The following is a 26,286-nucleotide window of genomic DNA, read 5'->3' on the forward strand; positions in this document are numbered from 1 at the left end:
GTGTCTCTCCCTGTCTCAAAAATAAATAAAACGTTAAAAAAAATTAAAAAAAAAAAAAGACTATAAATGGAATCTTCTATACTATGGGAGGTAAGTCCTGTCACGGGAAGTAATGAGGATAAAGACTCTGTGTTCTGGGTACTGCAGACAGGGAGTATGCATTAGAGAGACAGTGAATGTTCTAATGATATGAATGTTCTCTGACAGGTTAATAACAATAATACACATCGTATTATATCTAAATCTATTTATCTGTACATGGCTATCCATACCCTCAGACAACATGCCAAAAAATAAATACCTTAATCTCTAAGAATTCAATGATCACATTTACATTTATTTTACATCACGTCTTCACTTGGTGGAAGCTTTTTTACGGTCTAAACACAGGCTCCCTGAGCAGTCACACATATCTCTATTAAATTAGCTACAGGGTAATCAACCATTTACCATCAATTTCTTAAGTGCAAGGAATAAGCTTTTTTAAAAAATATTTTATTGTCTAGTTAGGTTGATTAAATAAATGAAACAAATGGATGCAATTATTAAAGTGTTCTCTAAAATATAACATTGTCATAAGAGAAAATTTATAATAATACACGTGGTAAAATCTACCTCTTCAAGTAGATTATGTAAGTTTTTCAGATCACACTCCTGGATGCACCTTGCAGCCATTTCCCTTCACCCAGCAAGATATTCCATTCTTTCTCTCAACATTCTCTGAGAATCTACTTATTCCAGGAAGTTTTCCCTAAGTTAATCCCCTTGTTCTATCAGTTCCCAAAATGCATTTCTCCCTTCTCCCACCATAACAAACACCTTTCCTTCATGTACTGTTAACAATTCACTGACATGATCAACATTCATTTTCCTATGTGTATGTACACAACCAGGATCTTGTATTAAAAGCTCTTATTCATTATCAGGTATGTCTGATAGATTCTTTAAAGTGTCTAACAGCAACAGAAGTTGATGGTTGGTTAATAATAATTTTTGATTGTTATCAAGATTGATAGTGAGTAGTTTACTGAGGAATAAAATGGTGTTATTAAGCTCTATTAATAATAAACAAGTAGAAAAGTAATAAACAATTAGCATTAACAAACAAATGGATGGCAAACTGCAAGGCAATGAATATGTGAAATAAATGTATTAAGAAGTATGTATTTTTAAATATTTAGTTTTGAGAGAGAGAGAGAGAGAGAGAGAGAGCGAGCACAAGTGGAGGAGGGGCAGAGAGAGAGGGGATGGAGGATCTGAAGTAGGCTCTGTGCTGACAGCAGAGAGCCCGAGGTGGGGCTTGAACTCACATACCATGAGCTCTTGACCTGAGAGGAAGTCAGATGCTTAAGCAACTGAGCCACCCAGGCGTCCCTTATTATGAAGTATATTTTAAGACAAAGAGTAAAACCTTATAAGACTAAGCTCCCAACTCCCACATAAAGGAAGGTTTTAAATATGATACCATTTTGATTAGTGGTACAGAGTAGTAAAGTAGTAAGGAAGTAAGAAAAGCTTCAATCTTCCCTTAAGCCTTATGTAAAGTAGCAACCTATAGAAATAATGAAGAGAATATAAATGCACCTCCCATCGAACATTTGGAAATACGTGTGGAAATCCAGGAAAAAATACCTTAGAAATCATAGACTGATCTTAGTCAGACATATGTATTGAAAAGAGTAAGAAAAAGCAAAAGAATGATATTTTAAAAATCACCCCCATTACTTCTGAAATGCTACTGATTACAGTACTGTTTTTGATAGTTATCACCGACTAGGAGGTTTCATTCACAAGGATCATGTTAAGCAATGCTGCATTCTTTGTTTTCTATAAAACTTATCATCTGAGAAGGATACACCTTTCAAGGAATTATAATCACAGATTCTAATCAAGCTTCTGCTGACTACACTTTTATCTGTAACACCTTATCACCAAGTAGATCATCTATTTTCAAGCTCAAAAAAAAAAACAAAAAGTCAACACTAGTTTTTTAGAGAAGTTAGATCCCAGTGATCATTTTTTTCCATATATACGGAAATTTCTATTCACTTAGAAAACTGAACTCTCACAAAACGTCCTGGTTTTTACTACCTCACATTTACTCCACAAATGGAAAAGCACTGAATTCCATCAACCATGTTGTGGGACTCGACCTACGTTTCTATGTCCTGTGCTGTATTATATACCAGGATGCACTCTTCGTTATGGGTTATCATGTGACAAGGAGAAGAGAAGAACAGACCATCGGATTTACCAGAAATTCTAAAATTTAACTTTTTAAATTTTAGCACCAAAAGAGCTTGGCAGCACAATCTACCACAATCTTGCATCACAAAAAGCATCACACACACACACACACACACACACACACACACACACACACACAACCTTGATAACCTTATTACACTTTATACTGCTTCACCTATAATCATTTTCATTTAAAGGGAATAGTGTAGTGTGTCTGTAAAATGGTGAAGAACAAAAATTCTGTGATCAGAGAGGCTCGTTTCAAATCCTGATGCCACTGAACTGACTGCGCAAGGTCAAGAATAACTTTTCTATACCTCATTTTCCATATTGATACACAGGAATGATTGCAATGCATTCATTCCTAATGTGGTATTAAATAAGATAAGGCATGTTAGCACTTTGCTGGGCAGACAGTAAACATTTTACACATTTTAGGTTTTACAATTATTATTATTACTATTATTATTAATTCCTATTCCTTCAGGTTCAGGGTATGCAATTGGGCCTATACTGCATCAATTTATCATATGATTAATCACTTTATTATTTTCCTCATCGGGGAAGTTATATATTTTTTAATAGCCATGCATATTTAAAACATTAGGTTAAATGCGTCAAGTGGAAAATAATGAAAGGATAATTTGGAATATGAAATCCTAGGAAATGATGAGCTCCTCAAATTGAATGATCCATAACAGGAAAAAAGACCAGAAGATGCAATGAATTTCGTTTTCCCTCTGGCCACACTAAGTCTAGCTAAAAAGCTACCCTCATGATGCTTCTGTTCCATCCTAATTCAGTGAGATTAATAATGACCTTGTCAGCGGATGACCCCTCTCTCGGCACAGCACCATGGTGAGGCTCTGACTCTCTCCTATCTTCCGTCCACATGTTTAGGTTTGGGCAATGTATCGCTAACTTCCTTAATTTAAGCAACTTCTAGTTCCAAACTTAATCCCAGATTACTAAGGAAATTCTCACTTCTCCTCAAATATGAAGAAGAAAAAAACCAATGAAGTTCCCTTCCACAGCCTGTACAAGCCAGTTTACTCTGTTTGGACAACTTGTTAATTGAAAGGTCTGGAGACACTAAAATTGCTTCTCCTGACTTAAGTCACTTAAAGCTACCCCAAAGTGTGTAGTTAACACACACAAATGTGCTTTAACTCACTTTGTTATATGAGCAAGCACCATTTTAGTGAAGTTTCAAGAGTAATAAAGACTGCCTTTTAAAACAAGCTGAGTAAAAAAATAAATAAAATAAAAATAAAATAAAAATAAAAAATAAAACAAGCCTGAGTAAACAAAACCCACTTTAATCTGAAACTAAAAAGGTATGCATTTTTCATTATATTTCTTTTACATAGGAAAGGAATCACAGGCGGATACATTTAGCCAAACTAAAAGTTAGTACATCATTGGAAAAGTGGAAAAAGACATTGCAAGCTAAAACAAAAACTATAGTATAGTTAGATAGTATACAGGTTATTTAAATGTGGAGATCAAATTTTGAAACGGAGTGTATCTCATTAGCACCATATGATGCCAAATGATCTTGAAACAGACACATGTGGCCTGATTCTCTTATTCTTTGGCCCCATCTTCCTTCCAAACTCTACCTGGGATTGACAGTAACATAAAAGGGCCTCAGACATGTTAGACGGGAGAAACTAAAACAGGACCTCTGTTTCCTTTTCTGCTAAAATCCAGGAATGAGTTTGCCAAGTTGATGTATTTTTCCATAACGGTGCATAAATTATGACCATATACAACATGCTACAAAGAACTTTACGGTCATATAAACATTGTCTTGTTCTGCTTATTGAAAATTTAAGTGAAATCAAGAGAGAACATTTACCTGAAATGATTTTTAAGGTACTAAACAGTCACAAGTAACTATTTTACTACTCTTAAAATGCTTTTCCTCATAGTAAAAGAATAGAGAAAGAAGAATCTACAGAGTGTTAGGAATACAAATTGGGTCTCTAATATCCTCAAGTAGAATCTCTTGCAGATAATTTTAGCAAAAAGTTCTGGGGGCTCTAAGCTCCCGCCAGGGCTGACTGTGGATAAATTGTCTCTGGTTCTCATCTCATAGACGAATTGAACACAGACATGGGCGGCCCATACTTTAAACTTGATGACTTGTAACCATCAGCTGTTACTGCCAGGAATGCTTTAAAAATATGTTTTCTAGGGGCGCCTGGGTGGCGCGGTCGGTTAAGCGTCCGACTTCAGCCAGGTCACGATCTCGTGGTCCGTGAGTTCGAGCCCCGCGTCAGGCTCTGGGCTGATGGCTCAGAGCCTGGAGCCTGTTTCTGATTCTGTGTCTCCCTCTCTCTCTGCCCCTCCCCCGTCCATGCTCTGTCTCTCTCTGTCCCAAAAATAAATAAACGTTGAAAAAAATTTTTTTTAAAAATATGTTTTCTAGTAAAAAAAAAGACTAAAATGAACTAAAAAATAGATCCCCAAAATACATGGCAATATTATTAGGAATTGAAGTCTACTAATTCTTAAATGCTGACAAACCAATCTCTTGATGTAAAAAGAACATATACCCACTTAACACAGAACCACACTGCTCTGTTGACATTTGCTTGTATCCATTGATGGTGCTTTTAAACGCTTCATTTAAATGTCAAACTAGGTGACAGGCATCAAGCCTATAGACTACTGCCCATCAAACTGGTGGCTGAAGAATTTTTCTATAATTGTTTACCTTCTATACATTCTCCCCTAAATAATAAAATAAATTAATTAAATAAACGTGCTCTTTACCGGCTCTAAGCCATGGACAGCTGTGAACACCACAGAAGCACCTCTCTAGTTGAATGGAATCAGAAAGATATGCACAGTCAAGCTGCTCAAAATATTGTTTTATGTGTGGAACAACACTGTCATAAGACGTTTGGAAGCCAAGCACAATCTCAGAAGTAAGGGAATCTGTGGCAGCCTGTTCTGGCTGATGGGAAACAAGACTGAAATCTCCCATGAAGCAAGCAATAGGACACCTTCCAGGGTTAGAAACAGCCTTTTGGATGGTAAAAAAAAAAAAAAAGAAAGAAAGAAAGAAAGAAAGAAAAAGAAAAGAAAAAAGCAGGGAGAGACAGAAAGGCAAGGAAGTGAAGATCAAAGCTATCTCCCTGTACACTACAGATAATCTTTTCTCTTCCTTTTCTTGAACAGCAAGATTGAAGGGAAGGGCTGAAGGTGGAGGGAGAAGGGGAAAAGGAAACCATGCTAATCCAGCATTGTAAAGAAAGGAGGTGGCCTTTTGATCTCCACAGGATGGCAACTTTATTGGCTATGCATAAGCAGTTTCCAACCAGCTGATCAACCAGGTATTAATGCTCGACCCCTCCATGATCAGTAACCATGAAGTGAGTTATCTGTGAACAGCAGTCAAGCAGAAGGCTCATCTACTACAAAATGACTGCCAGCCCATGCCCGACACAGAGGGGAAGAGCAACCCCGGGGTGGGGGAAATGGTTGTCCCTCCACAGGCTCTCCCTTGACGAGTACCAATTATTTGCCTTGGGACTCAGAGCAAAATCTTTCTTCGAGTGTGCATGAGTGAGAATGACATCAAAATACAACTTGGAAACTACATGCTTTTGCAACCCCAGCAGTCATTTTTTTCGACTTCTCTTCAAGTCACTTCTCCTAAGCATGCCAAAAAAATGCAGACATGATAAAGGCTCGAAGCGAATCAGTTCAGTGTAAAGAAATGATTCGCTTGCCTGGTGATCTAAAAACCTAAAGACCATTTACTTCATGGCAGGAAAAGGCATGCCTCCCCTACAGATTTTCAAGTGTTCAAACCTCACTCTTATGTAGGTGGATTTTTTTGGGTGAGTTTTAACTGTAAAAACAAACAAACAAAAAAATATTGAGGGCTCCTGGGTGGCTTAGTCAGGTAAGCATGCGGCTCTTGATTTCAGCTCACTTCATGATTTCAGGGTTAGTGGGATCGAGCCCCGTGTCAGGCTCTGCACTGAGAGCACAAAGCCTGCTTGGATTCTCTCTCTGTCTGTACCTGCCTGACTTGCGCACACTCTTTCAAAATAAATACACTTTTTAAAAAACGATTGAATCTTTTTTACATTTTTCATTTCTCTCTTTCAACTGGGAAAGTACATGTGGTTACGAGTTTTGGAATCAGCTTGGTGCAAATCCCTGTTCTTCCATATCTCCTAACCTCTCTGTGATGTAGTTTCTACTACACAAAACAAGGATATAGTAACATCCTTATAAAACAAGGATACAGTAATATTTTAGTAGTAATAGTACCTATGTCATAAGGTTCTTATAAGTATTAACAAGATAGGGTGAATGCTCGATAAATATTGATAACAGATCTTCACAGCGATAGAAGTGGTCACTGTAGAGTTTCTTATGCTACCCCAAAATTCAAATTCCATCTCATTTTTTATTATGTATTTCCTTCTTTCATTTTATTGGTCTCCTCTAAGCAAAAGTGTTATGACATACTAGGTAACTAATTAGTTTTTCACTCCTCTATATAAATCAAGGCAGTTAATATTCTCAAGTCTCGTTAAACGTAACTTTAAAAAGCTATTCTAGGGGCGCGATGGGTGGCTCGGTCAGTTGAGTGTCTGACTTCGGCTCAGGTCATGATCTCCCAGTCTGTGAGTTCGAGCCCCGCGTCGGGCTCTGTGTTGACAGCTCAGAGCCTGGAGCCTGCTTTGGATTCTGTGTCTCCCTCTCTCTCTGCCCCTTCCAGGTTCATGCTCTGTCTCTGTCTCTGTCTCTCTCTCTCTCAAAAATAAATAAAACGTTAAAAAAAATTTTTAAGCTATTCTATGAATTCATTAAAGATTTAAATGTTTCAAATAGCTTTTTTTGTTTTAAAAATGCAAAATGTCGGGGCGCCTGGGTGGCGCGGTCAGTTAAGCGTCCGACTTCAGCCAGGTCACGATCTCGCAATCCGTGAGTTCGAGCCCCGTGTCAGGCTCTGGGCTGATGGCTCAGAGCCTGGAGCCTGTTTCCGATTCTGTGTCTCCCTCTCTCTCTGTCCCTCCCCCGTTCATGCTCTGTCTCTCTCTGTCCCAAAAATAAATAAACGTTGAAAAAAAAATTTTTTAAATGCAAAATGTCTAGGTCTTTATATAGTGGCTACATAGAGTATACACACCGACATCAAATTTTCAGAAACCCACTTTTCAGATTTGCTTTTCATACTGTGTACAGTCAGAGCACTGTTCTGTCTGCTCCCACTCCACCTCCTCCTGTCTTTTAAAACTGGCTGAATTCTGGATCTATTTCTACTACACTTCTCCAGACTGGTGCTTCTGGTTTCACTTCTTTTCCTTTCTTCTTATCAGTTTTCTTAATTTATTCCACAGATTACCTTAGGTCTAACTTTAAATTGAATAACGACTTTGATTTCCCTGTACTCTCCTGTAAGAAATCAAGCCTGCAAGTCAGTTATACTTTTAAGAAGCTAACGTTTTTAAAAGGGCCAGAAATGAACACAAGCATTACCTTAGCATCTTTTGTTAACACAGATGACACAGGAAGACTCAACCATCTATGATCTTCACTTGGCAAGTAAGGAAACCATTCATGTTTCCTCCCTCTTATTCTTGTTGCCAACATGGTTAATTTTAGATATCCAGGCAATATAAAATAAGCACACAAACAACTGTCCTTGTAGATTTGAAATTCAGTATTTTGTACCACTTTAATTCACACAAGAATATTTCATTTGTCACAGTGAAGACGAAGGGAAAACTTCAGGTAAACTTTCTGTTCTTGGGAGATTTTAACCATAAATATCGTACGCGCTAGAGGGCCCATTATCAAGAAATAAGGATACTCTAAAGGATGTCAAAGCATTCAGATAAATGTATTTTAAAAGCCAAAAAGTTCATAAAGAAACTATTAAGAAATTGCTGGAATTACCAAAGAATCTTGTGTGGAGGTTTTGGGTGGGGGAAGACCAGACACCCAGATTAGTGGCTCATGTAGTGAAACAACGAAAATATGGCCCTCTTCCCACAAGAAAAAGATCCCCCCTCCTATAAAGGAAGAAAGATAGCACTGCAAATTTTTACTGTATGTAAAATTCAGATCTCATCCTAAATTTGAACTGAAACTCAATAACTTTTTCTCCTTAAAATCAGGTTTTAGAAAATGGAGTTGAGGGGAGGAAGTCTATCAAGAAAAGAATGTTTAGAATCAGTTCCTGAGAGATCGTACAGATTTTTTTTTCAGGGCTACCCCATCCACTCCCCTCACCAAAAGTCTAGCTATCCTCAGAAAAGAACACTCAGATACATAAACTCACTAAAGAAATCCACCTCAAAAAATGATTTTCTGAATACGCCTTTTTCCCAAAACCTTAGGTACCTAGAACAAAAACAGTTGTAGCATTAGATTAATAAATAAAAGGCTACAAAAAGCAAACACATATTCCAACATAACATTTGATGTTAAGTGTAACATCAACACATCAAAAGAGAGTTTTATGGTCTTTTTGAAGAAAACTATAGGACTTTGTTAGGTTGGCATCCAGGTTTAAAAAAAGAAAAGAAAAGAAAGAAAAAAAAGAACTGACAACCAATAGATACTTTTACAGGTTAAATCTTGTTGAAGAGACCTTACCCCCTCAGTACACTTTGATTTATTTAAGCTCACCACATTTCTCTTAAATACACTCCATTAACAAGCGATAGACTGTGATCTTAGGCTTGAGGCAAGATATGAAACACAATCTTTCAAGAACTTCATTCATTCCCTGTCCAGGTGTCTTGAGCACACCCCACTCTCGTTACTTATCTGAGTTCTGTGAAGTTTTATTCAAATCAATAGTGTGGCTTTAGAACAGCACACTGTCAGGAAATCACCCCAGCAGCCCAGTAATTTGGCCTTCCAAGTTCAGATTCGTGGCAGAGTGAAAGTCATCAGAGGAATGATAAAGAGCTTCGGGTTAATATATGAGAAAGCCCCTCCCAAAGACACCTCTGACCTGCACCCTGGTGAATGACACCTCGGTGGGGAAAACTCAGGCTTATGAAAAAGCATCAGTGGCTTCACTGGAAAATTAAATTAGAAAAAACAAAGCCAGAAATCAGTTAACTTTTAAGATTATAAATGCCTCCTACCTATTTAAATTACCAATCACAGATACTAATTCATGGAATTATTCAATCTGAAAGGAACACCTCCTACCCTGGATATTTCACGGATATTCCTCCAAGTGAGGACAGAACGGCACACTGACACGGCCAGCTTTCAGTGATACCCTATTAGTGTGACCCTATCTTTAATCTACAGACGTGATAAAATGTCCCAACATATACAAACTCAGCTCAAACAGTGACTAATGACCATTAATCCCCCTATCTTTAGTAATCTGCCTCTCTAGTCATTTATCACACTGACACCTCACTTTACACACGTGAATAAACTTTAACTGAGAAGGTGAATCAACAAAAATCTCAAAGGTATCTGAAGCTGTAAATTAAACTAAGGGGAGAAGCAGCAAAGAGAGACAAATAGAGAGATCAGACCTTAATGTTTCTGATTTGCATCTGTGGCTGGGGTGTGGGGGGTGGAGAACTATTCAATCATCCAGATCTGCAAACTAAAAAAGAAGAGGCTCTATCACGGAAAGGGGAAGCTGGAAGTAAGAGGCAGTCCCAAAGAGTTGGTTTAATCTCCTCATCCATCCACTGCAAAATATACAAAAACTTCAGTTTTCTGTTTTCTTCAGAGGAATAACAATTTAATGGAGTCCTTGGTTTAGCTGCAAATGTTCCTTTTAGTCAGGAAGCATGTTCACTAGGCTAATTCTTTCAGGGATCTGCTATCATTTAGCTGATGTGCATTTTCTTTTTCATATTTCACTGGCTTAAAGTAAAATCCTTGGTCAACACATAAACCATAGCCATGGACCACAGAAAGCTAAGACCAACCCTTCAAAACTGTTTCATAATCATGAAAACTGAGTGATTCTAAGTGATAGGCTCTGATGCAACTTGAAGCTCAGTATTCAACTATTTAAAAAAAAAAGAAAAAAAATCCCCTGAGGTGTAGTGTGTGTGTGAGTGTGCGCGCGCGCGCGCGTGTGTGTGTGTGTGTGTGTGTGTGTGTGTGTGTGTGTGTGTTAAGGCCTGAAATTGGAGCCTTGATTGAAACCAGAATCTACCAAAAGGGAAGAAAGAAAAGTTGAGTCGTGGCTCACCCGGAGTAAAAGTTTCTTAGGGAGTGTAAGAAAACTACTTTAAGTGTATGTTACTCAGCAGGACCTCATGGTAGCATCCTTACAACAATTCCTATGAAAAGTTTCAGTACCATTTAATTAATCGCCAAAATCTTAAATTCAGCCTTCTGCTTTCCCTCGCCAATGAAAATTCCCAGGCAACTAACTGTTCCCTTTCCTATACTTGCAACCGCCTGATTTCCTTCTAAATCCAGCCAGGCAGAGTGGCTAGTTGATGCCCTACCCTAAGAAGGAGTTATTTCCTGAAGTTTCTTCAGAATCGAATTTAATTACAGACCTTGGTTACATAAAACTAACTACTAATAACTCCTTGTGCTCGGAAGAGGAGGGGCGAATTGGACGACCAGGTTCAGGAATCCTGGCGAGTCTCTGGGCCCCAAGTTCTCCGGGCGCACATCACCCTCTCCGAGGGAAGCTGCCTGACGAAGGATAAAACTCATTTTGGCTCATCCGGAGGCCCCAAGCTCACCGCCAACCGCTGCCTCCTCCCACCCGGGAGCTCAGACCGTGCGTTTGCCCAGAGTGATCTGGGCGTGCCCTGAACTTGGCAAAAGGCCGAGGTCTGAGATGAGGCTTGGGGGTCTTGGGGGAAGGGGGGAAAGGGACGACCAAAAGTGCAAACTAAGAACCTTTTCGCTTCAAACTCCCACAGGGATCGAACCCCTCCAGCCTCAGGAGGGAGCGGTCGCCGAAACCCGGTTCGAGGTTTGATTCCGAAAAGTGGGGAGGGGGCGAGCAAGGGGGATGAAGGGTGAAGAAAGAAGACGCGAGGTTACCTGAACAGAGACATATTAATCCAAAGAGGTAAAAGTGAGCAGGCTCCGCGATCATTGTCCTCGGGTGGATCCTGCATACAGTCTCATGCCAAGAGGAGGGGATAGAAATGGGGTCCCCAAATTTATGAAGAGAAGCCACACACCACACACACTACACACAAAGGCTTAATATAAGCAACGTGGGTCAATCCGCCAGGAGTTCTCAGGGCAATTTACTTGTCGACCTTTCCGGACGCTTGTCAATACCTCAGAGCCCTTTGCAGACCAAGAATCCCAAGGTTTGCCTTCTCTGGCTCCAGGCTTTCCGACGAGGCTCGGCCACTTCCAAGAATCATCCAAAGCGAACAACAAAGAGCCGAGGGAGAAGAGCAGTTGTGCGGTTTCCTGCCTCCGGGTCTCGCCGAGCCTCCCGGCGTGCGCCCCCACACTGTGCGCCCGAGCGCCGCGGCGAGGGCAGGCGCGGCAGCGGCAAACTTGGGGTGTGAGAACGGTTTAGGGAGGGCCAAAAAGTGCTTCTCGGTCTGCAGGCTAGCCCAGTCAACAGCTGGCCACGAGCGGCGGCGAGGAAGGCAGCCAAGGCAGCGGCAGCAGCTCTGGGGGACCGGCACAAGGTGCTGGGGGTGTGCCTGGGTGACTCCGCGCGCTGGGGCCGAGCGAGGGGGCGGTGCGGCGACAGTGGTAGCCCGAGCCGGCCCTTGTTCCCATCACTTGGGGGATGCGGAGGGCACTGGGTTCAGCAGCAGGTCCGCGGGCAGACGCGCACCTCCTCGGTGCCCCCAGCCCCGCGCAGCGCTCACCATCGCCCCGGGTCCCTCGCCCGCCGGGGCGCGCGCTCAGGGCACCCCGAACTCTCCGCTGCTGGGACGCTGGAGACCAAACTTCCTGAGAATAGCTGCCCGCAGCCTTGTCTCGTGGGAGCTCTGAAGAGGCAGCTCCTGGACCTCCCCGGGCTGGCGGAGAGGGGCGAGGAAGATGCTGCTGCGGGTGGGAGCGACGGCCGCCGGGGCTCCCCGGAGCTCCGCCGGGATCCGCAGCGTCTGAAGTTTCTGCTCTCACGCTGCCTCTTCTCTGGCTCAATTGCTTGTGGGTTTCCCCACCGTCCCCGCAGCTCCCAGTTTCCTCCTTCTCCTCCCCGGCCCGCGAACACTTAAAGGGGCCGCGCAGTCCTTTCCATGCTTCACTCTACACTCTCCAGATGCTGGTCTGGCAACTTCTGCTCGTTAATATTTTCATCCAAGAGCCAGGGTGCCCGAGTGCGCCCTCAGGTGAGAATCAAACTGCTCAGGATCAGAAATCCAAACGAATGGGAACTTGCCTTGTTTTTCTGGCTGCCCCTCGCTCCCCTGCACCTTTCTCCAAATGGAACCTCCCAGCCAAAGACTTCAAAAATCCTCCTGGTCCAGCTTAACCTCTTCCTTACCGCTTCCAGGAGTTGGAATAAACTCACAAATAACTCTACCTTACATTACTCTGCGTTTGCATTTTTTGGTTTGTTTTTAATCAAATTTGGGCAAACAAACCTGTAGGACAAGGAGGTAGAGTGATGACTATCTAGAATATATTAACTATTACACTCTATTGCATAATAGATGTGCACCGTATTACGAAAATCACTTTCTTTTACATTGCAGTTGCTGAGAGTCCTGTAGAAAGGCTACCCAACTCAAACTCAAAGGGGCGTAGGGGTGAGCCGTGGGGTCTTTTCTTTGCGTTTCACCAAGAGCCTCTGTTTCCACTTTATTACTCTAGGTATTAGAATGTTAACAAGGGGGAAGTAATCAGAATGAGGGACAAAAGCAATATATATATATATATATATATATATATATATATATATATATATATATATATATATATATTTTAGCATTTTCTAAACCAGAGGGCCTGCACTTTGACACCCCATGCACTCTCTGAAACCCCAAACTACAGTTACTATTTCTTTTAGCATGCCAAGTCTCAGTTTTCTCTTCTCAAAAATACTCTTGAAATATTAACAAATATTAGCAAATCCTACTCAAAGCAAACTAAACCTAGCATATCTGAGGAGCAATCTTGCATTTGTTCACTTTTTTTTTTTCTTTCAGTTAAGTAAGACACCTGAGACATGGTGAGGGCCCAACACATGGTAAATATTGGAATTTACAGCTATTCCTTTGGGGCGCCTGGGTGGCTCTGTCAGTTAGGCGGTTGACTTCAGCTCAGGTCATGATCCAGCAGTTTGTGAGTTCGGCCCCCAATCGGGCTCTGCAGTGACCGCTGAAAACCTGGAGCCTGCTTCAGATTCTCTCTGCCCCTCCACTGCTTATGCTCTCTCTGTCTCTCAATAATAAATAAACATTACAAAAAAATAAAAAAAAAAAACAACCATTCTTCTTTTAAATAAATCATTACCTACAGAATTAAATACAGTCACTTCAAAATGATCATTTGGTATCTATCAGGATGCTCTCAGTGGTTGTCCCTGGAGAGGAGAAATGCATGATAGATAGTGGAGGGGAAGATGAAGTTGCTCTTTTCTTTATGCTGCTGTGCTTTTCTATTTTTTTTTTCAAGTGAACATGCATTACTAATGAACGACAAAATTTCAAAAGCAAATCATAACATTTATTTTGGTTGCTTCTGGTACAACCAATGACCATGAAGCAGCATTTTGTAGAAAGAAACTCTGGTTAACAGCACCTATCTCTGAAAGTGAAAGACAGTTTGATCCTGGGAAAGCGGAGTGAAAATTCAGTAAACAGGCTGGAGATAAGAATTCAAAGACTCCAACCAAAGTCTTTCCAGCAATAAAAACAAGAATGTGCACTAACTGCTGGAAAACATACATTGATTTGGTCTTTGTGAAAGGATATTTAGCAAGAAACGTAGAATATATCTTCCCCCCCACCCCCTTGGGATAAAACATGCTTTTAAGATAAGCTTACCCACTAACAGAAAATAAATAAGGTAAAGCATGGTACTTGAGAGAGAGGAGAAAATCCTTCAAATCCTCATATCATCTGAGTGCATTTTAAATAAAGATTTTGAACATCCACTGAGTAAAAGGTATATACTTTTAAATATAAACTAGAATATGTAGGAGAATTCCTACTGCATTGTTTTACAAAGTGGGTCTCCTGGTCTCTAGAAGTTTGCTAAGATTTCTCAGAATCTTCTTTATTGATCTCATTATCATTGAATGGAAACCATATGTATACTCCTTTTAATCCTTTTGTTTCTCAACCTCAGTTAGCAACAACCCTCTGCCCCTCCCCCCCAATCTCCTCTATCTTATCCTTAGAGATCGCATTACCTAGGACTCAACTGTAAGAATCCTCAAGGAGTTAATTTTGGCCAGCCCCGATGACGACCATCATGGCCAACCTCATACTCTGGCCCTTTCTTTTTCCTCTGCCTCATGCAAAGTGTACTTCTCTGTCAATTATATCAGAAAGGTGGCATCTGAAGATAAGAAGTTGTATTCAGAAGATATTAGGGATCTACAACAAGCGAAACTCAATGTACTTAAGAACTTTTGCAACTCCTTTCTTCCACTCACTTACCTACTGTTACCCATGAAAAGAAACACTTTATAAACATCATCTATGTGCAAGAAACAGTAAAGGGCTCTGTGGCAAGAGGCAAATAGAAACCCAACCACAAGGCCCCCTGAGCTCTTACTATAGGGAGCCATACAAGCTCCAGAGTGGAACCTATCAAAAGAAGTAGAAGCAATGTGTCATTAGGGTTAAATGACAGTTCAATCATTCCTGGAGATGGACAAATCATAGCCAGTGCCACCTTTCCATTTCTACTCCTGAAGAGCAAATTACTAATAGAATACAGAAATGTGCAGTGTGTCTGTATGAGTATGTGTGCAAGTGCACTCATACCATGTAGACATGGATAGGGTGTCCACCCATGTCAGGTCTTCAGGCAAGTCTGACACGTACAATAGGACTCTGACTCATTCCAGACTGGTTGGGAGACAAATAGCAACGTAAGGAGAAAGTGCCATTAACTTGCACTCTGAAACTCTATTCTCATCACTATGATCTGAGTAAGTCATGACTTCTCAAGTTCCATGTGGAGAATTCTGATCTCATTTGGAGCTTATGAAATTCAGGATCCCTGAAATGTCTCCTTGAGAATTTGGAGGAAACTCGAACACAATACACTCAAAGAGCCATGTGAATGGGGCTTCTTTGGCAGTAAATATTCTAGAGCTGTGATCATCTCTTAGGTTGGTCTGATCTGATTTTTTTGATGGGGGTAGTTACAGGAACTCAGGAAATAACAAAACTCCCAGGGTCCCTCCAGGAATTCCAGATATCACCCAGATCAGGAGGAACAGAGCTCCTGAGGAAACTACAAACCCGAACACTGCTCTCTCTCCACCTCCTAGGAAGAAGCCTTAGAATCAGACTGTGCCTGGGTATGGGGTATATAGTAAGAGGTTCCAGGAGATCTGGTGAGAAGCAGCGTGTAATACATACAGTCCACATGAAGGCTGTGCTGCATATTCCAAGACACTATCTCTTAGGGTACGACAGCTAGCTTAGCAATTTTTACATGGAACTGCTGAATAATCTATGAAACCTTTTGTATCTAAGTCAATGAACTACGTAGAATATTTGAATACTTTAATATTTGAGTATTTTTTCTAAGTGGGATATCTATGAGAAATGCCATTCGATAAAGTGACCTAAAGTAACCCTAATAAAGAGAGAATAAACACATCTGTTGGAAACATCTACTGTTTTGAGAAGCCCTGTCTCTTTAGTAAACGCTGCTTAGTCTATGCCATGCTGCTCATGTAGTAATATCTCTACTCTTCCATTCCTAACAATTAAGAGCCTCAGCTTTCCTTGCTAAACTGCACATGGTAGTTACTTCGGAGGAAACTTAACTTTTGTTTAAATGAGCAATATGGTATCGCTTACAGATTCTCGCTGCCATGTATTATAGCAACAAGTCATATGTAAGAAATCACGTATGGCGGAGGATACAGAGTTAACATGCAATGGCAGTTCAAGGGCGAGAGAAGTAATTTAGGACTGGAGTAATAAAAAAAATGAATGAAAAGAATACTAGATAAGATTTTTAAATAAGTGTTAACTTTTTTTTTCATGAAAGAGTCAAGTTTACCATGATGCTTTCTTTTAAATGTACACAGGGCACACTTTAACAGCATTTCCTTTGCTTGTTTGCTTCTCTGGCTTTTAGAATGTGTAATCATGGGCCCCAAACTGGGAACCATAGGGAGAAGAGATTTCCTGGTTATCTGTCTTCACTTACTTGAAGACTTAAGGCACTGTCACCTGGACCAATTTCTTCACTACAGGAAAGGGTGCGAGAGAACTCCATTAGTCTCACTGTCTCTAAAGCTCATTAAAAAATTTCAGCTATGATGCACTCAAGCTTCTGTGGAATTACTGTAAATGTGCTTGCCTTTTGCCATCTCACCACCGTGGGGACATTGCACATGTTCTGAACCTAGGTGCTGTATTGGTAAGTCTTTTTGGTAGAATCTGGGACTTTAACTATTCGGGCCCTTTATAGACATTGCCTTGATCTAATTCTCACCATGATTATGTGAGGTGGTATTATCATCGGAACTTAGAGATAAGGTTGAGACAGTAAATCATTAGCCGAAGGTTCAGGGGTCTGTAAGTCATGGATCTTATGTTTGAATCCAACTTGTTTTCAGCCACAGCACATAGAAGGGGAGGGGAAAGAGAGTTTCATGGTAGGATAGGCTTGGGAGACTTTGAGGTCATCACATTTAAAAATGTCACAAAGCCTTTGATATGCGAATCGGCATGTGAGTCCCCAAGGGAAGAGCTTCTGGAGAAGCCTTGCCTTTTTAGTAAATGCTGCTCCTTCTACACCACATTACTACCACAGTAGTATCTCCAATGCCCCACACCTGAAAGTTAAGATCGTCGGCTTTCCCTGATTAAATTGCATATGATACTTACCTGGGGGAAATTTATTTGTCTTGAAAAGAGTGAGGTAGTATTCCTTACTGAAAAAGGCTGTAAATTGAAGTGACTGCTTGTCCAGGCCACACTTCAAAGAGCAGCCAGAGGGATCTTGTTGAAACCTGAGTCAGACTACATTCTCTCCTGTGCTCAAAACCCTCCAATGGTTTCCTACCTCACTTCGAGAGCTCACTCTTCCCTGACAGTATCTCCTTCCCCATTTACTTGGTCTCGCCACTTTGCTCCACAGCAAAGGCCTCCGTGTTCTTCCAGATTGTTAGCCAGCAACCACCTGCATCAAATATCTCACTCTTGCTCTGGCTTGAATCCTCACTTCCATAAACCTATAAGCCTCCTCTTTCCTCTGTCAGGTTTTAATAAAAATCAAACGTTCTCAGAATCTTTTCTGATCACCAATTATAAAATTACATTTTTACGCAATACCTCCTTCCCTACCCATTCCATGTTTTCTTTTTCTGTTTTGTTTTGTTTTTCTCACCAGAGCACCTACCCCATCCAGGATACTATATATTTCTTTATTTATTTTTGTCGACTGCTTCGCTCCTCCTAGAATATTACACAGAGTCAGGAATTCTTGGCTACTTTATTCACTTTTATATTTCCAGCGTCCGAAACAGAGCCCAGCACCCCATAGACCCTCAAAGATTTGTTGAATGAGTGAATAAATGAATGAATGAACCATATTTCATGGTTAAAATATCTTTTGGGAAAATGCTTCTTTAGTGAAACTGTCTCTGTAGTTCTAAAGTATATTTTCTCCAATATGTAGTTCTATTATTTATTAAATCATTAACTTTTTGTAATTGAGAAACCTCAAGTTTAAAGAAACCGACTTTCCCCAGACCACTCCTTTGGTTGTACTTTATCCAAAGCCAAAACCCAGTCCTCTAAATCACTATAGATTTCTTTCCACTGGAATAGGTTAATCAGAAACCAGTGAACAAGATTCTCTACCTTTAGAATCATCAGTAGATATGATACAATTTAATACATATCATATTATTCCATATTATATAGTGAAGTTTGCACATTTCTAACTTATCTTCAGGAAAATAGGAATCATAGCTTTTAAAAAATTCTTCAGTTCCTAATAGCATAAAGCTAGTAACAGCCAACATTTATATAGCTTTATGTGCTAGAGGCACTGTGTACAGTATTTTACATATTTAAATCCTCAGAAATACATTATTTGATCAATTATTATTGTCCTGTTTTATACACGAGGGGATAAAGGGATTCAGGTAATATGAGGCTGAGAACATACCTGAACCTTGGCTACTTGGATTTACCCCTGCAAATAAAAGCTGTTACTTAATGTTATTCTTTTTTTTTTTAATGTTTATTTATTTATTTTGAGAGAGAAAGAGAGAGTAGGGGAGTGGTAGAGAGGGAGAAAGAGAGAGGGAGAGAATACCAAGCAGGCTCAGTGCTGTCAGCACAGAGTCTGACGTGGGGCTCAACCTCACAAACAGCAAGATCGTGATCTGAGCTGAAATCAAGAGTCAGTTGCTGAAGTGACTGAGCCACCCAGGTGCCCCCAAAGTAATGTTATTCTTACAGATCTGGGTCCAGCTGGAAAAAAGCTATCAATGTGTAAGTTTTGTTTGGAGATTTACTTTCATTTTGGGAAAAAGTACAAGAAAGTGACTCTGAAGTATAAGGAGCTGTAGTTATACTTTGATACGGAATTTATACATTTATTTAAAATTTTTTTTTAATGTTTATTTATTTTTGAGAGACAGAGAGAGACATAACATGAGCCGGGGAGGGGCAGAGAGAGGGGGAGACACAGAATCTGAAGCAGGCTCCAGGCTCTGGGCTGTCAGCACAAAGCCCAATGCAGGGCTCTAACCCATGAACCGTGAGATCATGACCTGAGCCGAAGTCAGATACTAAACCAACTGAGCCACCCATGCGCCCCTGGAATTCATTCATTCATTCATTCATTCATTTAAATCTTTAACATTTATTCATTTTTGAGAGACAGAAACAGAGCATGAGTGGGGAAGGGGCAGAGAGAGGGAAACACAGAATCTGAAACAGGCTCCAGGCTCTGAGCACAGAGCCCAATGCAGGGCTCAAATTCACAAACTGTGAGATCCTGACCTGAGCCGAAGTCAGACGCTCAACCAACTGAGCCACCCAGGCGCCCCATGAATTTATACATTTAAATCTTTTTTTATTTTATGTACAAAATGTTCAAAGGGTGTTTTTTTTTTCTCTTAACTCTGATGAGAAGGCATGGAAAAATATATAGTACAAGTTTTTTAAGAACTTCAAAGTATATTGAAAATCATGAAGATGAATATATATTTATAGTTTACCATAGAATTCTGCTATCTTTTGGTTCTTGCTTCCAGATATATCTGGTACCAAGCATATACTATACTAATCATGAATTAGAATTCTCTTAAATTGGGATCATAGTTAACAGCTGCACAGCTGAATGAAACACTCGATAGGCTTACATTTTGAACACAAACCGACTATTTTGTAAGTAATTTACATTATATTTAATTCTGCAGATGTGTTTTATAAAACTGTTTAATGTTTTTGGTTTTTCATTGCTGTTTAAAAAAATCCTTTCAAGAAATATTTAGAAGATGGAGGTACATATGTTGGGATTTATGTCTCATTTTGTATATTCATTATGTTTTCCCACCTGCTGCTTTGTTTATTCTGAATAATGTTTTACCTAGGTTCTAACAGTTATTTTAATCAGTTCATTAATGAAATATTATGTTGATTTGAAAAACACCTTGAAATTCTATTAGAGTTTCCTATTTTGAGGTTATTTTCTGGGTCAGTAAATTAGAAGTAGGCCTTCATATGTAATGTTGTGCTAACCAGAAAAAAAGTATCTAAGTTAATCATAAGTAATACTGCTACTAATAACATTAATAATAAGGACTCAATTAATTCCATACTATACATCATAATGAAAATTTTATGTTATTTATTTTACAGCCTATTAATGTATTTCTCTCTTATGGTTAAGAAAAAATGACTTCTCATTTGAAAAATCTAAATTGGGGCTTTGGGATTTAATGGCCTGGTGTGATTGAGGCCTAGGATTCTAAATCTGGAGGTGCCCATTCTTGTAGATAAATACTGAATCCATATCCCACAATTGTCCTTGAGAAACAAACTGCTGTTGAAATTGACATGAAATGTAAACCTTCTGTCTTAACAACAAGGATAATTACATATTTTCCCAAGAGTTTAATCACCTCCTCTCTAGTACCCTGGCCACATTCCAACAAAATCATCCAATTCCATTATTCTAACTAAAAGTCTTTGTTGATTTGATCTAATCTCATCTTCTCAATTTCCTATCACTATATACTACTTAAAAGCTGCTTTATTACACCTAGCAGGTGGAATTTCACTGTACATATCTTGTTGCATTTATGTATCATATTAGTATCTTTGAAACAAAACAGATGTTTGCTGAAGCCAATAAAACAACCTTACCAACAAAAACATTATATAAAAATTATTCTACTTATTCAAAGATTTCACATCATTAATTTTTATTTACAATGCTTCAATTACAAAGTAAAAAACTACTTTATGAATTTAGCATGTCAATATTTTGCCACAAATATTCTTAAATAACATACTAAAAGCAATATGGTTTACATCCCTATGTTCAGATGCTAATTGGTTCTAATGAGATTTCATTCATTTTTCTTCAAAATATAAGAGTAACATATTTTTAGAATATTTGGATAAAACCAAAAACACAAATTTACAAAAATTCTCTCATACATAATCACATATGCTTTCAACATTTTATTGTATAGTCTTCTTTCTTTTTCTTTTTTCTTTTTCTTTCTTTCTTTCTTTTTTTTTTTACTATGCATGTAGAGACTTCTCTTCTTACAATATGGAATAATACTCTAAAAACTGCTACGTAACCTACATTTTCACTCAACAATACGTCAGAACAACTTTTTCCATGTCAAGAAATATTCTTTAACACTATCATTAAGAGCTAAGTTAAACAGAATTCCATGACATGAGTGTACTGAAATATACGTAGCTAATCTCTGATGGTTAGGTATTTAAGTTATTTCCAATTGTCACTAACCTGTATAGAACCTGATTCTTAAAAAAAAAAATCGTATTAGGATATTGTCTTTCTAGTTAATACATTTCGTGTTAATCACAGATACTCTACTGAAGCAATAGATACTTTCCACAATTTAAGTGACTCCTTGTTTGGAGTTAGCATGGAACTTGTTCAAATGGTCTTAGAACCAACATATATAAGAGTTAAAGATCACAGACAACAATAAAGAACCATTAGACAATTCTTAACACCTAAAGTTTTCACTTTTTTCCCCCAAAAGGATTATTATTTGTTTGTTCAAGGAGTTCCTTTTGTTTTCATTACAAGTGATTAATAATTGAAAGTGTTTGTATTTCACAAGTATGCTTGATTTCATAGGTTTTGTATTTCACACCAGAAAGTAAACTCTTTTCTTTTAGCAAGGGCAATAAATCAAGACCTAAGCCTTTTCCTACACAATTACCTTTGAGAAAAAGTATAAACTTAAGGACAATTCATTATTTTGCTAATTGCTCTTTCCAGCTAGAAGTGTATATTGTTTAACATTTGGCTATCATAATTACTGACAATGTCCATAATGTGACCAAACATAAATACGCTAGTCTAAGTAGGGTAAACCTAGATGTATTATGTGCATCCTAGTTTATCCAAATCATGTTATTTTGGTTAACATCACCTATTTCTTGACTTTCCTCTAACTTCCATATGTGGTTCATTGCACAACAGGAGTTTGAAAAATGTAATTATCCTCCCTTCCCTGGTGAAATATGAACCATAAAGTTAGAATAATTAAAGAAAAGGCATCAATTCTCATATTGGATGCCTTAATATTTGAAGGTAAAATGCCATTATTTCTTAAGGGTGGTAATTTTATCACTTGTTAAAGATTATTTATAATGTTTTTGGCAAATATGACATGATATAATAATATAGTCTTTATATGACAAATCTATTTTAAATAATCGTGAATTTTTGTCAATTCTGTTTAACTCATACAGCAATATACAGAACACCTGGAAACGTCTAATTAATAAACCAGATTATCCACTACTCTAGATTTTTCTGACCTTGCTCCCTTTAATATTTCAGAACAGTAAAAAATTTGAAAAGGTGATCACGAATATAGAGATGTTTCTTTCAACATGTTTATACATCCTAGAACATCATTAAATGTGTTTTCCAGGTGGAAACCATGTGATTAAGGGACCAGAACACAGTCTAGAGAGCTTGCCTTTTAGCTCAGACTTCCCCTGCATGACTCCTTCTCATTCTTTAAGTCAGATGAAAGTCTCTTCCCTAGAAAAGCCATCCCAGATCTGCCATTCCCACCTTCCCCAATAGGTCAGCTGTCTCTGTAAAATGCTTAGAAAAAAATTTGACTGTTTCTTCTTAGCACTTATTACAAATAATTGCTGTGGAAATATGTCTTTTAAGCCTGCCTCCTCTGTAATTCAGATAAACTCCACAGTGGCAGTAACGACTTCTGACTTGTTCACCAATAGCATTTTAGCTCTTATCAAAGTACATTGAACATGACTTTGTGCTTACACTTCTGTGTAATATACTGACTTTTGAAAAAAATACTTAGCTAGACTAAGGAGGAATAAGAAGAAAGTCTAATATGTAGGTATCTGGGCATTCATGCCTTTCACATTTAATCTAACTATACAATTCCCATGGAAATGGACAATTACGAGAAGGTTTACTCTATTTCAATGTTTTCAGTAGGGGAGGTGGTGTCATTTTGTCCCCTCCCTCTAACCCAGAGAATATTTGGCAATGTCTAGAGACATTTGTGGTTCTCACATTAGGTGGAGAAGGAAAAAAGGGTGCTACTGGCATCTAGGATATAGAAGCAAGTGATCTACTAAACATCTCACATTATACAGGAAAACCCCTCACCCACAACAGAGAACAATCTGGGCCAAAGTGTCTGTAGTACCAATAATGAGAAACACTAATGTAGTCTAACTTCAATATGGTTTGAGGGATTATTTTTTTCTTGTGAGGATTAAATAAGATAGTGGACATGTGTCTGATAAATTGGTTTAGTTGGGTTCTACAGTTATTAAGCAAGCAATGCTGTGTACCAATGGTAAAGGAAAATGTAAATATTGTAAAATTTAATGTAAACATAGCTAAAGCATTATTAAATGCTTATATATCTTAAAATGGAAAATTTAATCACATTCTTCTGATAAATTGCAATTTAGCCTATTTAAAGAGATATACTTATCCAATAATACATTATTTACTTCCATGTATACTTGGAATGAATGGAGTAAGAGCAATGATATGTGAAGGCAAACTGTGAAGCTGAATTGGTGTGTACTTAACCAGATATGTGCTATTGACAGGGAGCAGAAAACTTACAGTGACAACTCCTAAATGCTCCCAAACTTGATACAATGCAAATAGCACTAATAAAATTGTGGTTTTGGGGCGCCTGGGTGGGTCAGTCGGTTAAGCGGCCGACTTCCGCTCAGGTCACGATTTCGCGGTCCGTGAGTTCGAGCCCCGCGTCGGGCTCTGTGCTGACAGCTCAGAGCCTGGAGCCTGTTTCAGATTCTGTGTCTCCCTCTCTCTCTGCCACTCCCCTGTTCATGCTCTGTCTCTCTCTGTCTCAAAAATAAAAAACGTTAAAAAATATATATATAAAATATAAAATTGTGGTTTTGTGTGCACATGACTTTGAATGAACATTATAGTGAATGTTGAATGAACATGTAGTAGACATATCTGTTATATTTCAGAGTATATAAATATACTTTTATTTATATTTCTTTAGTAAGAAAAACAGTCATATAACATATTTATACTACTCATCTTCCAATGAACTCCAAATAAGGGAACATCCAAGGCAAATTCAAAGCTGAGTGTATTTAGTGTTTATTTAAACTTTGCTCTTCAGAGCAGGTAAAGAGTCTGGTGCACACTTAGAACAATTATGAGGCACAATGCTTGTTTCTAAAGTGCATGAAGAAAGGCATCTGGGTGGCTCAATCAGTTAAGTGTCTGACTCTTGGTTTTGGCTCAAGTCGTGATCTCACAGTTCCTGTGTTCAAGCCCCATATTGGGCTCTGTGCTGATGGTGCGGAGCCTGTCTGGCATTCTCCCTCTTCTCTCTGCCCTTCCCCTGCTTTCCCTCTCTCAAAAATAAATAAACTTAAATAAATAAATAAAGAGATCCCTGCCACTGACTAGCTGGGTGACCATGGACATGTCTTTTATTATCTCTAAGACATGTTTCCTTAAATAAATAAAATATATTAAATTAGAAAATAATTGTTCTTACCTTATAGGACAGTTGCAAGGACTGAGACAGATAATATGCATAAATGCTTAGCACAGTACGTAGAATATAGTAATCAAATATTACATATCAATTGATTATTATTGCTGTGGTTCACTGTGAAAAAGAGAGCACTATCCTGGGAACCTCAGGATTAGGTTTACGGTTAGTAGTAGAAGACTGCAAACATTTTTTTTTTTAAATAACTAAGCAAAACCTATAAGGGTTGTTGCTTTAAAAATGTTCAGAAAGCCATAGATACAGCTAAAAGATATCTACACAGAATAACTTTTAAAATAAATCAAATTTGATTTTATCAAAGGAGTTTGAAAGTAATACAGTATTTGGAACCAATATTCTTAAACAATAGAACATTAGTGTTGATCTATTTAAATTTTTTTTTTAATTTTTTTTCAACGTTTATTTATTTTTGGGACAGAGAGAGACAGAGCATGAACGGGGGAGGGGCAGAGAGAGAGGGAGACACAGAATCGGAAACAGGCTCCAGGCTCTGAGCCATCAGCCCAGAGCCTGACGCGGGGCTCAAACTCACGGACCGCGAGATCGTGACCTGGCTGAAGTCGGACGCTTTAACCGACTGCGCCACCCAGGCGCCCCTAAATTTTTTTTTTAACATTTTATTTATTTTTGAGAGAGAGAGAGAGAGCACAGTAGGGGAGGGGCAGAGAGAGGGAGACAAAGAATCTGAAGCAGGCTCCAGGCTTTGAGCTGTCAGCACAGAGCCCAACATGGGGCTCGAACCCACTATCTGAGAGATCAGTCTGAACCAAGGTTGGATACTTAACTGACTGAACTACACAGGAGCCCCTATTTTTTTTAATAACCCAACTGAGTATATGCCAAAATTAAAGTTTCCATGGTATATCTGAAATGTGATGGTTCTGTGCTGCTGAGATGTTATTAACGTAATATTCTCAAAGTGTATTAAATGCTTTGAAAATAAGTATATATGATTTTAAAAGTAACCAAGGGTTAAACTTCCTAAATTAGAAATTTGGAATTTAAAAGATGCATAATTTTCCATTTTATTCTGTGACAAAATGATAAAACCTGTATAGAATAGTATTTCATTACAAGTTCAGAAATGTATAACCTGGCTTATAGAGGGCACGAAGCCAAGAAAATGAAAATAAAATTCTCAATTTCTACACTTCAGTGTCATCAAATGAACTTTCTATTGCAAGTGAAATGCTCATTAATTTGTAAGTAGGTGAGACTTAAGGGCACATAACAGTAGCTTCTAGAATCAAAAAAAATTAGTTATTTAAGGATGGGAGGTTCAGAGATATTGCCTCTGACATTATAATAGTGATATATATATATATATATACACACACACACATATATATATATATATTTTAGTGATATATATTCAATATATATAATACTGATATATATTCACCAAATAGTGATATATACTGAATAAATTAACTTTCCAATACATAGTAAGGAGGATTAAAAAAAAAACCTTCAGAACAAATTTAGCCTTGAAAGAGAAAATATTACTTTGTATTTAAACTGGATTTTATCAAGATTTTCCTCACATTGCATACTATATAAATAATCTTCCTACATTATTTGAGAAGTAGATTTCCTTAGTCCGTAATAAAATTATTTTAAAACCATAATTAATACGATAA

General features: G+C 38.5%; 1 protein-coding gene across 9 annotated transcripts in view; it reads right to left on the reverse strand.

Annotated features, from left to right (window-relative positions):
* ROBO1 (roundabout guidance receptor 1) overlaps positions 1-26,286 on the reverse strand; it is a 1,145,602-nt gene that overhangs the window by 392,343 nt on the left and 726,973 nt on the right. For 2 of the 9 annotated variants that reach the window (XM_043593877.1, XM_043593875.1), the window contains exon 1: positions 11,275-12,418. The exons of 5 other annotated variants lie outside the window; for them this stretch is intronic. In XM_043593877.1, the coding sequence (XP_043449812.1) occupies positions 11,275-11,329 (55 nt within the window). In that variant the 5' untranslated portion in view covers positions 11,330-12,418. Of the gene's footprint in view, positions 1-11,274; positions 12,470-26,286 lie in introns of those variants that run through there. 2 more of the 9 variants (XM_043593876.1, XM_043593880.1) reach the window with 2 other exon arrangements.

This window comes from Prionailurus bengalensis, chromosome C2 (assembly GCF_016509475.1).
Source record: "Prionailurus bengalensis isolate Pbe53 chromosome C2, Fcat_Pben_1.1_paternal_pri, whole genome shotgun sequence".
In the NCBI taxonomy this organism is placed as follows: Eukaryota; Metazoa; Chordata; class Mammalia; order Carnivora; family Felidae; genus Prionailurus; species Prionailurus bengalensis.